The sequence below is a fragment of the Cryptomeria japonica genome, chromosome 3, assembly GCF_030272615.1.
Source record: "Cryptomeria japonica chromosome 3, Sugi_1.0, whole genome shotgun sequence".
Classification (NCBI taxonomy): domain Eukaryota; kingdom Viridiplantae; phylum Streptophyta; class Pinopsida; order Cupressales; family Cupressaceae; genus Cryptomeria; species Cryptomeria japonica.
Window position 1 is genome coordinate 632,025,920 of NC_081407.1, and position 16,801 is coordinate 632,042,720.

Here is a 16,801-nt window from a genome sequence, read left to right on the forward strand (position 1 = left end):
GGCTAAGATGCAATGAAGATATCAAAGGTAGAGATTGAGTGGATGGAAGGTACCTTCTAGTACCATAAGAAGATTTTCCATAAAGACAATTCTTGTCGCTTGCACTCAACAAGAGCAACTGGGGAATTTTAAATTCCCCATTTATGAAAAAAAAAATGAAAGGAGACACATCCCTCCAAAGACATTGCATCTTTTTCAAAAAGAAATAGAAGTTAATGAGGGGAGGACTAGGTGGTTGAAGGAAGATTTGGAGTGGGTTAATCATTGATTAGAAATGTGCACATGCCTAAGAGAGAATTAGATGAAGATTGGGAAGCTAATTATAAAGGATGGAAGATTTGAAATATGGGGAATAAATTAAATAAATGAAAATTATTTATTTAATTTTATGGAAGAAATGGCAATGGTAGGTAGTGATAGGTAGATAATTAAAATTAGGCTAGTACTTAGGGGTAATTGAAGAAATTAATTCGAACCAAAATTGAGATGTGGTGGATATTAATTAAATAATAGTTTTTATTAAACTGATATAAAATATCAAGAATAGAGCGAATTAGGGATAAAATTGATCAAATGCAATGATCAGTTTTAGGTGTCTACATCTTCCATCACTATTACTACTATATGTTTTGTAGCATCAATTACCTTAAGCTACGCTTGAGCACATCAACTAAATCTGCAACAAATGTTGCTCAATTGTTTCTTGCACCTTCTCTTCTTTGTCAACCATCTCCTCTGGTTTGCATACAATGTGACAATGCTCACACAAATGCTCAAGCTAATGCAAATTCTAGCTAGCTCACCTTGAAAACTCAAAATGCTCCACCATAATATCAAATCAATGTAGCAACCAAATACAAGTCAAATGAACAACAAATGAATAAGCATTTAGCAAAAGGGAAGGGTAAAGACGTATCATCAAGAACATTCACCCTTACCCTCCCTTGGCGACTCAATAGGATGTAAACATGTTTTAAGAAATGGGAAGGGGAAAAGACATCATCAAGAAATATGGGAGGAATAGTGAGTGAGAATGCAAGAAGTGTAAAAGGGGGGATGCAAAAGAGGAAAATGTATCAAAGCGATGTTGAGAGGGAAGACATTGAAGGGCATAAGTGTGTCTTGATGATGAGAATAGATGCCAATAAAGTGGGTGAAGATTGGGTAAAGTGAGAAGGCCCATGAGAATGTAATGAGAAAAAGGATTATGTATGCCAAAAGGAAATCATGTGTTCAAGAATTCAAGGGTGAATACAAAAGAATTTGCAATAGAAGTGAGGATTATGAAAGTTGGCATGATGAGAATAGGGAAAGGGGAGAAGCCATGGGAAAGGACCAAAAACGCAAAGTGTTTGTGTGAATCAAATGTAGGCAAAGAGAGGAAATGAAGGGCTATAGAAGGATTTAAATAATTGTTGAGGGGTCTAGTCTAAATGTTGGCAAGAGTAGATAAGAGTGTTGTGAAAGTAAAGTAGATTGTTATCAACAGGTCAGATAAAAGGGTGGTACAATTACAAAATGCATTAAGGCCAACAAGCAAAGCTTTTAGCCATTAAAAGTTTGAATTCTAGTAGAGGACACTAACATAGGGTCTCCAATGTTCAAGATAACTAGTGTGTATGTGCTAATGTCCTTGTGGACACAATTGTGGAAACAATGAGGAAGGTTCGGTTTGTAGCAAGGTCCTCGTTTTGATTGCATGGCACATCAATGACTAGTACCAAGCACAAAAATAGGACACATGAGCTCTAAAACATGTCGGGAATGAGCACTAAAATGAGTGCACAACATAGAGAAAAGTGCAATGTACATAAATTTTGACTCAACAATTGGATGTGATTTCTTTGTTGTCTTTATACCCTACCAATATATTATTGTTATTTTCCATACTTGTGGAGTTTGTTCTTTGTTCAGTCATAGACGTGTATTATTCATCTCATAAAATAACTTCTAATGGAAATTGGTGAGATGTTTAAGCTTGCAATATTAATCCTACCTCTTTCTCCATAGTTATTGAATACCTTATAACAAGTATCATAAGTGCCAAAACCAGAACAAACTTGTATGAGACTGTCAGGACTGATATTGATCTAATAAAGCTACTTGTTGCAACTAAAGGATTGAGTAACGTACCTGATAATAAGTATTGACAAAAAATATATTTACTCTAAATGGTGAGCAAAAACACCGAAGACACTAGTCTCCTAAAGTCATTAAAATACACTTATTAAATAGATTTCTAGTCTGGAGATCCTCCAGCTGGCACACTTCCCAAAGAAGGAATCACGATGATGAGAAAACAGGGGGCAGGCAGTCCGATATCTAAAGTTACCCAATCTTCCCAGGAAAATATTTGCCATCTCCCCAAGCGATATTCTCCTAGAAAATGCAATTTCATTCAGCTCCCTAAGAACAAGTACATGAGAATTATTTTTGACATGTTTTTACTCTGGAAGTTGAAGATAGCACCCTAATCTCGAAAACAGAATGTGAGGGACTGCTACTTGATTCAATCTTAACCCCCAGGGTCCGTAACAGCACCTAAAGAATAGGTAAATTGAATCTTTTTGGAAGTTGGAAGTCAACACCAAAATCATGAAAATAATAGCGACTGCCATTTGATTCAATCTTGACTCTTTAGGGGCTGTAACAGCATCAAAGGAATATGCAAATTGAATGTAACTTAGGCATGTTATCATTTAAAGAGAATAATGGAATGAAAGGAACCTCAAACCAAAGTCCAATTTACTAAGGAATCTGAATTGTACTACACGCAAATTGACAGATTGGATCAAAATACACAAAAGGCAGCTTATAAAAATTATTTTAAACTAATATTACAGCATAATACAATTCTCACTTAAATTTTTCATGTTAAATAAAACCACAGTTAGTCCAGCATCTTTGTCCAATCAACTGCTTCCCATCTCCTTGCAAAGTCTGATGCAGCTTTGCGTTGCATTTCAACAGTCTCTTGCTGTCTACGCCGATACATATCCTCCTCTCGAAGTTGTAGCATGCCCCTGATGACATTGAGGCCAAATTGACTCTTGAAGTTCTTTTCATCATCAATAACATGGACAAAGCCTTTCTGCAGACCAAATTCTACGTGAAAATAAGGGAAATTTTTTGGAATGGAACCTCTCAAACCCTTGACACTAGTATCAATCAGCTTCTTGGCATTGTGCTGACTCCATTCATCTTCGGCTTCGTCAATTGCCTACAGCAGAACCAATTTAGACTTTCAGCCTACATTAGGTGATAAAATTGTAAATCCAAACTCACACAAGACAAAATAGACCTCTCAAATCCTTTCTAGAAAATCTTGACAGCCAGAACTCTTATACAATGAGTTACTGGAAATATATACTTTTAGAAGCTATAGCAGCACAAATAATTTTAGATTGACATGACCATATTTCACACGAGGAAAAAAAGAAGAGCAAAGAAGAGAAAAAGTAGCTTGCCACACACATCATATCTGAGAAAGTAAAGGCAACTAAACAAACACCAGAAAAAAATTGTTCATAAACAATAGAATGCAACATCGAAAGAGGTTTCTAACATTAGCTCTTGAGCTACTGACAAAACTATATACGTGGAATCAACTTCGCAAAGAGAGCAGAAGAGAAAATAAGTAGCTTAGCAGACGAGTCATATCTGACAAAGAAAAGGCAACTAAACAAAGACCATAAAAAAACTGTTAAAAAACAATAGCATGCAACATCGAAAAAGTTTCTATGATTAGTAACTGATCTACTGAAAATATAAACCGAACATGAAATCAAATTAGCAAGTGCATTGATCCACATTCATTGACCACAAATGTATCATAGGATTTCTCCAAGCCAAAGCTTCAACCCAGATAAACATCTGGGTCAATTCTCAGGAATGCTTGAATTTAGAATTTATCATCAAGCATAGAAGAGTAGCCAATCCATGCTCTAAGAAAATAAAATGCAACATCGAAAGAGGCTTCTAACATTAGCTCTTGAGCTACTGACAAAACTAAATACGTGGAATCAACTTCACAAAGAGAGCAGAAGAGAAAATAAGTAGCTTAGCAAACGAGCAATATCTAACAAAGAAAAGGCAACTAAACAAAGACCATAAAAAAACTGTTAAAAAACAATAGCATGCAACATCGAAATAAGTTTCTATGACTAGTAATTGATCTACTGAACATGAAATCAAATTAACAAGTGCATTTATCCACATTCCTTGACCACAAATGTATCATAGGATTTCCCCAAGCCAAAGCTTCAACCCAGATAAACATCTGGGTCAATTCTCAGGAACACTGGAATTTAGAATTTATCATCAAGCATAGAAGAGTAGCCAACCCATGCTCTAAGATGCCAGCCTAACAAAACATAACTAACCTTCTTAAAGTAATTTGGTGCTTCCTTAGCAATATCACTAGGCACAGGAATACATTCAACCACACAATGCCGCCGTTGCTGCACCAAACCCATCACAGTTTCAAGAAACAGTACATCCTTTTCCTCTGCTGCAAACATCCTGAGAAGACATTTTTTGAAGTTGCGAATCTCTTCCCACACATTGTCATCAAGATTTCTAGTCGATGCTTCATGCTGGAAAAAAAATTAGATATTTTTTTTGCTTTTACCAATCCACCAAAAAAAATCTGTGAAAAAAAACAAATATACATTGAATGTACCATACTAAATTTTAAAAAGGTGCCACGATTTCCACACCTGTAATGGTAAAATGTAGCAATGCCCAGGAACAACTGGTTCCCATGGAGGAAGCATTAGGTATGTGAAATTTGCAATTGATATTGTTAGATGCTTTGGTCTTGAAGGATTATCAAAACAGAGATTGCAACGCTCTTGCTGGGTTAAAATGCGCTTCTGAATTTTAACTGTTGCTTTCTTGCCTGGTTGTTGTGTTACAACTGCATTCTTTTCTTTTTTTCTACCTGCAATGTTATCGAAATCATACTCATCATCTGCAGCCCGAGAATCATTTCTGAACTGTTTGTTACGCATAATCAATGAAGCCAAATGTGAGTCTCCATCGTCTTCCGCTCTTTGCTTGGCCCACGCACTGATCTTCTTCAAATCAGATCTGATACAATAAGCATGTAATTAGATATAGGAAATAGAAAGGGAAAACAAAACTAGCAAACGCATGTTATGTTAACATACCTGCCATTATCTACTCGATTCACGGCATTTTCTTCAGTAGAGTTGCATGCCTTTGCAACGTTTTGTGACTCTTTCTGTTATAGAGGTTAAAACACTTTACATTAGACAAGACGACATCTTAATAGTTTATATATATGGCTGCTAAATAGGTCGTGATATAACATAACAAGACACATTAAATAGTATGATTGTATGAACACAATAGAAAAGTATAAAGGAGACAATTGTGGTTTTTCGAAAGTGACACACTAATGACTTAGAAAAGTATAACTTCAACAGAAAATACTGACAAAATATGTATACACAAAGATAAAAATGGTCAGTGGAAGAACTTTTCATTCTGTTTAATGAAGTCTGCCATAAAATCATTAATCATCTCAAGAAAGTAAACCTCAAAAACATGACTTTAAAATATATGCAATGGCCAGTGATCAGGATCACTCGGCTTTCCATTTTACTTCGGAAGTCTATCAATGAATCAGTTAAGCATAATCCAGTAAAGAACAATCAAACAATTAGTCTAAGGAGCAATCCAGTAAAGAATCAAACAATTAATCTAGGGAGCCAGGAAGGAATTGTTTTCAGGTAGGCGACCAATATAGCACCATGGTTACAACTTACAAGTGAATTAGCACCAACAAAACCTATATGTGCTTAGAAAACTACTTCATTTTTTGTCATTTCAAGAAAAAAATTCACCAAGATTTTGTGCACTTGTCTTACATACTCGTGAATCATCTAAACCATAAGTGGCTTCATGAGAATTCAGAATATGCAATTTTGGTTTGACAAGCTGATTTACTCTTCGAGAAAGAGACTTTTTATTTCCAAATTGTTTCCGACATTTTTGGCCAACATATTTGCATAATAAGTACCTAAAAACTCCATGAAACATTCCACAAGTTCTATGAACTTTGAAAATAATTGAGAATTAATGTGCTCATGATAATTGTACTGATGGTGAGAGCAAGAACCCTTCCCCAAACCCAAAGGTCCAGATAGATTACTGGGACAAGATCATTAAATTGAAGCCTTCAACAGGGGCTATAAATCTGTGCCTAATAATTTTTTTGTCTGGCATATCTCTGCCAGTTAGGTCATTACACCTTTAGAAAATCCAAAATTATCATTAGTTCAAGTCACTGACATTTATTAGCATTTATTTAGGGTGCCTCTAATAGGATGTGGAGATCCAGCATTATTTGGGGTGTCTAAAATATGACATCCAACCCACAAAATACATTTTTATAATCACAAAAAACTAAAAAGCATGGTAGCAAAAGACCTCCAAATCAAAAAGAAAATCATATTTTTATTTTTTCTATGGCTATATGTATAAAATGCTAGTTTTGTCGATAGTGAATAAACAGTAATCTACTCTCTCCAACTTTAATTGACCCTAAATCAAAAATTCTATCAAAGAAATATTTGCATTTTTTGGCATATATGCTTCAAAATAATTCAATGTCAATATTTTCCAAATCTCTGAACTTCCCATTTTCTGGAAACATGACCATTACGCAAAGAACTATAAAAATGTAATAGTCTACTTACCAACAGTTGGTCTGCCTCAGCATGCTTTCCCTTCAAACGTAGCTGCATTGCCTTAGCTGCCAATTGGTTTGCAGTTAATCCATGTACAATTCCAGCATGGTCAATAGAAGTAGCCTCAGCTTTGTGAGGAACATTTTCTATGCCATCTTGCTGATAAGCATAGTCTGACGAAGTTTTTTCCCCTTTGGTGCTTAAATCTTCAGCAGATACTTTATCAGTCTCAAAAGCCACGGTTACAGATGAATTATCAACTTCCTTTGTTTGCGGTTTATTAAATTTCTGGAAGAAATTGCCATCATCAGCATATTTATTTAAACTAGATGCTGCTGTTCTAATAAGCTCTGCATCTTCTGGACGCACAATATGAGCATTTTTTTGGCTTCTCCAAGATAAGGAATTGTGTATTTTGGGTGCTTTCATGCGTGAAATATGAGGAGAAACATCTCTCAAGTAGTCTCGATTGTTACTCCTTATCATATGATCATCGCTGTCTAAATCCTTATCATTATCTCCCTTGTTAACACTTGCATGTACTCCTCGCCACTCCCCTTTCCTCTCCCTAATAGCATGCAAATGAGAATGAGCGGAAGCTGCTCTTGTAGTCGCTACAGATGCAGTGTATTGAGCAAGAGAACCCCAACGCTCTTCTACAACCTGCAAATGTGAAAAGAAAAGCAGTTTTTCAAGTGTTTAGAAAAAACGTGGCCCTAAAGAACATTGAGCTTAAAATTCGAACAATGACCAACTCAAATACTCAGTACTCCACATTTGAAGATATTGTTCATCACTCACCTCATCAAGCTTCCGCCCTTCTCGAGCTGCCTGTTCTTTTGCTCGCTTCAAAGCTTTTAGTCGCCAACTAGCACCTCCGTCACCAACAATTGAGGGAGGTGGCAACTGGCTTTTCCCCAACTTCTGAGCTGCATTTTCGTCATCTTCTAGATGGCCAGAACTCCCACCCTTGAGGTGTGGGTTCAATTCCTTGGGATTTAATTTAGGCTCCTGAAAATCAATTACACAAACTGTTAAATGCATCTGGGAGGGAAGTAAAAGACTTCTTATTATATGCATTCAAACCAATTATCTCTTTTGAATAAGCATAGTAAGTTGTCATTTTCTTATTATTCATATGATATGAATATGCATCTCAAAGTTTCCACAGAAATGAATACTAGCATTTTGAAATTGTTCATTGGTAATTTTAACTTGAAAATACTGATATATAAATGAAAACAGCCGTAAACTAGCAGTACAGGATATATGTATTTACAAATGCGTATGGTACTTTTCTTCATATTTCCTTTCTAACTTTTTATTTTCTTTGGGAAAAACTCAGAATTGAGAAGGAAGCTGATTCCTAGTAGGTTTGTGAATAAGATTACATGGTGACTCCGTAATCAGGTCTTGTGTTAACATCTGGACCATTGGAATCATGTCTTAAATGTGCAGTTCTATTGTAGGACCAAAAACAGTTGTCAAATGGTGTCAACGGTTTAACATTTTTGCATATTCACATTCCCAGATGTTCATTGCCATTGGGTGTTACAAGAGGTTCTGGTGGTTGTACTTTTCTTCCTCCAAGAATTTTTCAGCCTAGCCTGCTTAGCCTTAGCCATTTCCCTATTAATATTAACAGATCCCGCATTGACGCTCTTATGGTGGCTAATGAAAATTCCCAAAGTTCTTCTGGCCCAACCTTTGCAACAGACATTTAGCAGCACTAACTTGCAGCCTTAGTCTCCACATTCTTGCATCAGAACCTCAATCTGAGTAGTAGCAGCTATGTTTGCCAAGCCATTTTGAATTTTATTTATGTTTCAATTCTCTTATATTCACTCACCTTTCCTTTTCATATATTGTACTATAATTTTATTTTTTCTTGTCTATTAGAAATTACTTAGTAATAGATGAAGTTGGTCAAAGACAAACAAGAAACAATGCACAGAGTTGGTACTCTATTGTCTTGATTTATAATTTGTCAGTTCAAATATTCCCTTGGAATTTGCAGAACATACATGCCATTCCTTGATATTGCCTTCTCCAGATGAAATTTAAAAAACTGTGTTCTTTTACGCTTTACTTCAGAAAAAGAATTTTCAGTTAATTTTTATTATTTTGTTAGTAAGAAAGCTGGAAAATGTGAATAATCAGATACATAATTCTTGAAACAATATTTCTTATGAAGCCCCTCAAGGCAAGCAAAAAGGCCTTCACTAGCATGATTGTAGCTTCTGCAATAATTTATAAAGGATCTCCAATATAAACATAGAGAGTCATCCTGTACTGGAACGAATTTGTGAACAAAGATTCTGTTGATGGTAATTTATTTTAATTGTATAAAGGTGGATGAGAAGGATATTTTAGCTTGATGTTCTAGAGTTCAAAATTCCTTGTCCTATCAACATACAATGTTAGCATCTGTCCTTTAGTTAAATAATTTTCATCAAAATCCAACTTTACGTCATGTTTTCATGTATTCCAGGTGTAAATAGATTCATTTAGACCTATAGTCTTTGAGACAGACTTGTAAGTCCTGGAATACAGGGATAAGGCACTGCTCAAAATGACTGCTTGTGTATGTTATTGAATCCCTTCTAAATTCAGTGTCAAATACAAGAAAATCATTCTCAATCACTTTTAACAGTCTGACATGATGGATAAATAATTGCAGTTCTACTTCAAAATCTTTATGCAAAATGGAATATTACAAATTACTGAAAAAGAACATCTACACTCACCTCACTTATCCAAAAGAAATTAATATGCAGTCATCATTTCAGCTAATGGTATTTTGGATATTAAAAACAGATGGTAAGCATGCTTATAACTTGGTTTATACCATAGTTACTAGGAGACAAGGGTACTTGGAGACATTGGAGACTGGTAATAGTACCGGTGTGGCTAATTTTCAGAAATAGGAGATGGGGGTACTTGGAGGCACCTTTTTTTAATATAATTTAATAATTTCTAGAAAATATCATGAGATAGAACTTTGAAAACAAGAATAGTAAATCAATCATACAAGAAACATTAAATAGTGAAAACAAAAACTGGCTACGAGTACCCCCAAGAACATTAAATAGTAAATAGTAAATTCAAGAAAGGTGAGTGAATAGTAAATAGTATTTTTAATAGTAAAAACAAAAACAAAAACTCACTAAGAGTATACTGAAGTAAAATACGAGAGGTGGACTTTATTGGATACAATAACCTTCCAAACTGTACTGTGGATCAGAATCGATCTTTCTTGGGAATCCTAAAACATAAAGGTTAGACTGTATAAACCATGGTTACCTGGCGACCCTAAAAGTCAAAAAAGACCAATTTAAAATTGGGTCAAAAGCAAAAACTCAACTCTAAAATTCAAAGACACTTAAAACCAAAAGAAAACAAGTTCCCAGCCACCATTTTTCACTTTCATTTTCTCAGGTTTTGCTCCAGGCTGTGAGAGCTTGCTTGTCGGAAAAGATATCGGCATGCTCTAGAGGAGAGATTGGACTGATTAGAGGAGATCTAGGACTGATTTTTGCCTTGCTTCAAGTCTGAAACAAGTTCCCAGCTTCACGTTTCAAACTACAGCCAAGGTATTTTAATTTTTTTTAGTTTTTTTTTTTGGTTTTTAGCTTGCTAGTGAATTTGTAGATTGAAAATATTTTCATTGATTTGTTTTCAGACCTTCAACCATAAACAAAAACATACAAAATGAGCAGTGACAGTCATGAGGGTAGTGAGAATGAAAATGAAGTGACAATGTCAATAGACACTTCTTCTACATCTGAAAATCCAACCTCAGGTTCTGCTGCACAAGACCATTTTGCATGCCCTACACCCTCTCTTCAAAAGTTTGCAAAAAGGCCCTTTCAACTGCAAGAAACCATTGCTTCACTTTGCCACAAATGTCACCACCAACAAGTACAAAATACAGGGTGCAGGAAGAAGTGGCTTGTCATGTTTGCAACACTCATTACTATGGGAGTTATACTAGGGTTACAAGCCATCTAGTGGGTGAGAGTCGAAAAGGTGTTAAGAGTTTGTGAGGCAATAACATTGGAACAGCAGATTGAAATGGCAAAGTTGGCTAGAATAAGTGAGGACAAAATCATTACAATTCACAATAAGAAATCGCCAGCATCTATTGATTTGCATGCCTCTTCCAATTTATTAGTTGGAGAGAGTGGTGCTAGAGGGAAGAGGAAAGTAAGTGAGAAAACTTCAGTGATGGGGTTAATGAATGCGCAAAAACGTGAGCAAGCTGATGTAGTGGCCAAATTCTTTTATGCACATGCTCTTCAATTTCATTTGGCAAGGTCACCTTATTTCAAAACTATGAGAGATATATTTACAGTTGGACCCTCTTATGCCTCCTTGGAGAACATAGATTGTGTACCTCCCTCCTTGACAAACAATATTCAAAAGCTACAATGATGATGGAGGAGATGACACAAACATGGATTAGGACTGGCTATTCCATTGTCATGGATGGGTGGACTGATATTTGACATAGGCCATTCATTAATGTTATTTGTACATGCCCTGCTGGTTCATACTTTCTTCGAGCTAGCTATTGATTGTTCTGGAAAAGTTAAGGATGCTGATTTCTAGTTTGGCATTTTGAGGGAGGCCATAGAGGAGGTTGGGACTTCTAATGTTGTGTAGGTTGTGACAGATTCAGCTCATGTTTGTAAGCTAGCTGGTTTGATGATTGAGAGTTCTTACAAACATTACTTTTGGACTCCATGTTGTGTACATGCTTTGAATGATGCTTTGAAAGACATTGGCAAAATAGATTGGGCAAAGGCAGCAATGGCAGAGGCTAGAGACATACAAATGTTTGTATGTAACCATCACACTTCGCTTGCACTATTCTGGTCTTATTCAAAGAAAGAATTCCTCAAACCAATTAAGACTAGATATGCTAGCTATTTTATTTTGTTGGAGAGGATGTTGGAGGTGCAGGATGCTCTACAATCCATGGTCGTTTGTCCAGACTGGAAAAGGTGGCCTCAATAAAAGACAGATGAAGGGAAGGCAGTGAGAGATAGATTACTTGATGAGTCTTGGTGGGCTAATATCAAGTAAGAAATCTGAAAAAAAAAAAAAAATTATTTGTCACACTTTGTATTTTAGAAGTTCTAATTTTTAAATGTTGATTGCAGGTATATTTGCTCTATCATATCAACAATTTCCAGGATAATCCACTACGCAGATACAAACTCTCCTAGCCTAGGAGAGATCTATGAGACTTTTGATAGCATGCTTGATCAAAAGAAGTAAGCAGTTCGTCAAAAGGATCTTGAATTGCAATTATATGAGGAACATATCAGACCTATTGTCAGTGACGTCACAAAGAGGTGGAACACAATGAACACCCCTCTTCATATGCTTGCCTATGCTCTTAATCCAAAGTGGTATGCACCTAGACCTAGCCGAGTTCTTCCTTGTGAGGATGAGGTGATAGACGGTCTTACAGCAGCCCTTGCTAAAACGTATATCAATGACCAGGCAACCACTCTTTGAGAGCAATGGCTTCAGTTTGCTGATCTTCAAGGTCCTACATTCAGCAAATCAGAGGCTAGGATAGATAGGGCCTACCATTGCACAAAAACCCCATTGGATGGTGGAAATTTCATGTGAGGAACACACAGGAATTGAAACAACTTGCCATTCGTTTACTCTCCCAGATTGCTAGTTCCTTTGTTGCAGAGAGGAATTGGTCCACCTATGGCTTCATCCACTCCATTAAGAGAAACAAGCTTACTTCAAACGAGCTGAGAAGCTAGTTGCAGTTCATAGTGCCTTGAAACTTCACGACTAACAGACTACTGAGTATCAACAGACTCCAACAATGTGATGGGATGTCAATCCTGAAGATGTTAGATTAATGAGGAGGTGCCACCAGAACTAGTCGAGCTGACATTGGATGATCCACTTCTGCTAAAGGGTAATAGTGACTCAGATGGTTCTGAATCTTTGGATATAGATAGCTCAAACAAAGCTTAATTTCATAGACTCTGGTATAATGTGTTGTGACGTTTTCACACAACACCCCCTTGCAAATGGGGACCCCTACTTTTTGCTTGGTAGCATAGTGGTTTTAGCTTAGTCATCTAGCTTGGCAGTAGTTTCTTTAGTCTTTACGCTTTTACTTGTGAGGAGATGCAGTACCTTGTCATCCAGAAGTGATCAAGTCAGGCAGTCTAGCAGCAGTCAAGTCTTCCTCTAGACTAGTTTGGGGTCTTTTCAGCTTTGGGTGCTCAGGTGATAGGTGAGAATCAAGGTAGTCTTTAAGTGATGCTTCACAGTGCAACTTCCCGGTCAAGTCAGAATGAGCCTTAAGTGTGATGAGCAGTCAAGCAGGCAAGTGGATATCTTTCGGCTAGAACATAGAAGCGAATATCAATCAAGGAGAGATAAGCAATCAATTTCGATAAATGGTTGATGAAGATCAACCAAGGCCGAAGTGATGATGAAAGAAAAAGAAAACACCAAGTCAATCTTATGAGCAAATCATTCTACACTTGGTGAAAGCGTTGAAGTATTCAACTTAAGCATGCAATGAAGTGATCAACTCGGGGTGGAAGTAAGGAACTTTTCCTTGAGGTGTCAAAATCCACACCTTGTGAAGGTCAAATGATTGAGTTTTAAAGGCAATGTTAAGTGAAAGTGATGCTGTATAAATGCCTTGGTGAATGAAGATAAAGATGCTTTGAAGTAAATGGAGTGAGGAAATCTTGGTGTGGAAGGTGAACAGCAACAATTAATTCATGTCTTGATCAACCTTCCTTCACCCTTCCAAATCCACAGCCATGACTAATTCTCCTTGACTTGGCAATGGCAAGAGCAACATTGATATTTGATCGAGCAAATGAATGTAAAAGTGATTAAGGCAACTACAACAAAAGAGGCAAGCAACTTCTTCCTTGACTGGCTGAAATCCACGGCCATCACCAAAATCTTCCCTTGCAGCCTAAAGTCCCAGGCCATCCTTGACAGATTCCCTTGCTACCTCAAAACCCCAGCCATGATGGAAGTCGTTCCCTGACCTGCCCAAATCCACGGCAGTCTCTGACATCTTCCTTCACACCTTGAGATCCATGGCCTGGTAAGGAACTTCCTCACCTCTCCAAATCCACGGCAGTCCAAGGAAGGAACTTCCTCACCTCTCCAAATCCATGGCAGTCCAAGGAAGGAACTTCCTCACCCCTCCAAAATCCCCAGCCAACCTAGCAGACTTCCCTTACCCACCCAAATCCACGGCAGTCTTGGTGAAGGGCAGCAATTTGCCTACCAATTGGTAGAAACACCAATCAGACCTCTAAAAGGTGAAATCTCAAACTGAAAGCCCCAATCAGACCTGGAATCAGTTAAATCAGACATGAGATCAAAAGTGATAACATCATTTTCCAAGTGAAAATCAGTCATTTCCAAATCTAAGTGAAGGTTTGAAGGCATGATTTAGGACAGTATGGAGCACTTTATTTACATAGTTGTTGATTTATATTCGTGCTCTTTTCAGGTTATAGCCATAAGTAAGGCATATGAAAGGGAGCAAGTGAGGATGTGACAGCTATGAAGGGGTTGAGGAGATTCAATCACTTGAGAGATCACACTTGCAACATCAAAGAAGACAACAATGGCAATGAGAAGGAATTCAAGTATGACAAGAAGATCCAAAGAAGAAGGAATGATGATGAATCAAGGAAGGAACATCTCAACGTAGCAAGTGTGAGGATCAACATAAGGAAGGAATTTTACAACTATCTTGAATTTCTGGAAATCCAAGAATTGTTGCCAGTACAATAGGGGAGTAATCCAAGACAAAGGCTTCAAGTGAAAGAATTCAGGTCTAATGCAAGATTCAAGGTGAAGCACATGAAGGTGAATTCCCAAGTATGAGGAAGGATGGGTGATGGTGATCAAATCAGATAAGATGATGCAATTCGAGAATATCTCCCACCATCATCACCTCAAACGCTTGGAAATGTTGAGTATCAAGAGATATTGCTCAAATCACAAACACTTGTGATGAGTTACAAGGAGTAAGCTGAGGTGGTGCTTAGTCATCACCAACCCAATCACATCATTCCAAGTCGAGGCGTCAAGATGCAATACACTTGACTCATCCAACAAGGAGGATAACTATCACATGTGGAGGCACAAAGTTCGATGTACCTAACCTCATCATTCATTGGTCAGCATTCAAGGAAGGACATGTGTCCTAAAATGTAATTTTATCATTGGTCAAGCATTAAATGTTATGAATGGTTGTAACAAACCCTAACTAGGGTTTCTATCTTTCAATCTAGGCCATTGATGTGGATTTGATCCTAGCCATTCAATTGTATTGAGAGCACTATATAAGGTTCCACTCCCTCATTTGTAAAGGGTTAATAGTTGATCAATTGATATTAGATAGCAAGTTAGCAGTTAGAAGTACAGTAGGACAAGGCAGAAATTGTTGCCAAGCTTATAAATAAACATCCTTTTCATTGAATTTATGGTGAAATGTGTTGTTTCTTCTACATATTGCATGGTTTCTAGTTGTATCCTCATGTTAAATGAAGTTCATTGATTGTGATGGAGTAATGTGTGGATGTTGATAATTCCTAAGTTCATACCATTTGTGGTTGGATGATTTTCAATTACAGTGCATAGTTAGTCTGAACGTTAAAATGTGCTAAGTTCAATTGTGGATATGTTTATTCAAGTTACGCTAGTGTATTGGGTATTTGGATGAATGTTCATGATATGAAAACCTTTCATTTCCCTTGGACAATTGCACCGGTTTCGTGGAGTTGTTGGCAACCTGGCAAAGCAAAGCTCGGTTTAAGGAATGTGTCCATCCCAACATGATCTAGTGTTTTCATTGATCTTAGGAGTAGTGCAGTCTCTCTTAACCCTTGTCCTTTTTATCTTTTTTCAAGTCAATTAGATCTCAAGTCCCAGCCACATTCAAGCAGAGTTCAAGCAATATGTAAGTCCCCCTTTGTGATTCCACCAATATCACATCAACCATTGAGCTTATCCACACATCAAGACCTGACAGTAGAAACCTTGGAGTCAACTCAAGTGATCACTTAGTTCAGCATTTGAGGAGATTTTGTTCAAGAGAGGATAAGATACCTTGGTATTTTGTTCTGTGTATGAAGTGCATAAAAAACACATCAACACAATGTATTCTGGATAGTGATACATGTTTGAGACTTTTGGATATTGATAGACAATGGTTTTTTGACGTTTAAGATTGCTGTTATAATGCTTAAGACTACTACTATTATGTTGTTATACTACTACTTGCAAGATTTAGTTACATTTTGATATTTCTGTTATCAATTATTGACATATATATCTCTCTTTCCCTCTCTCTATATAATATATTAATATATTTTGAAAAATTCATAATATCTAGTATACTGTGATCCCCTATCATCCCCTATTTTTGGCCCTCTAGGAAACGTCCCAGAAATGCACCCCCTGCCATCCCCCCGTCCCATATAATTTTCTCTAGTTCCGCCGAGAAAGGTAGTTAGTCCACCCCCGGTAGATTAGTTGAGCCGCCCTTCCTTCCACCCCCAGGTAGAAACGTTCCCCTGTCCCTGAAATGCCATGGAACATATAAAAAAAGCACTTCCTTGATTACCTATGTTCTTATTAAGATCCCTTCTAGGATTTCATTTCATAGAACCAACTTTTTATCAGGTAGAGCAGAATGCAAATGAAGTGGTATGCTGCCCCTTCAAATTTATAACCATTTAGACCTGATCTGACAAATCAAAAGCACTGGCATGGTGCAAGTTCTGAATGGGAATGAACAGTTAAGAATTGAGAAAATAAGAATAATGGTGCCTTTTTGACAGAAAGAATGGTGAGGGAATGAGAGAGGTTGTGAGAGTAATATGCTATCAATTTGGTCATTGTTTTATTAAATTATCAAGGAGGAAACAAAAATCTCTGCACTGAGGTATAAAGCAACCCCTTGCATCTGTCTCTTAATTTGAAATGTGTTGACTTCTAGAGGAAAGAGATAATAAGGAGACTAGGAGAGCTAGTGTTTTCAAGAATCTGCATTATGGGGG

General features: G+C 37.0%; 1 protein-coding gene across 3 annotated transcripts in view; it reads right to left on the minus strand.

The window, feature by feature from the left end:
* Positions 1 to 2,723: 2,723 nt before the first annotated feature.
* The window catches only part of LOC131033028 (uncharacterized), a 30,541-nt gene continuing 16,463 nt past the window's right edge, over positions 2,724 to 16,801 (minus strand). For all 3 annotated transcript variants that reach the window (XM_057964143.2, XM_057964138.2, XM_057964141.2), the window contains 6 exons: positions 7,518 to 7,727; positions 6,726 to 7,379; positions 5,172 to 5,245; positions 4,719 to 5,091; positions 4,383 to 4,595; positions 2,724 to 3,220 (listed from right to left, as the gene is read on the minus strand). In XM_057964143.2, coding sequence (XP_057820126.2) covers positions 2,891 to 3,220; positions 4,383 to 4,595; positions 4,719 to 5,091; positions 5,172 to 5,245; positions 6,726 to 7,379; positions 7,518 to 7,727 — 1,854 coding nt within the window. In that variant the 3' untranslated portion in view covers positions 2,724 to 2,890. The remainder of the gene's footprint in view (positions 3,221 to 4,382; positions 4,596 to 4,718; positions 5,092 to 5,171; positions 5,246 to 6,725; positions 7,380 to 7,517; positions 7,728 to 16,801) is intronic.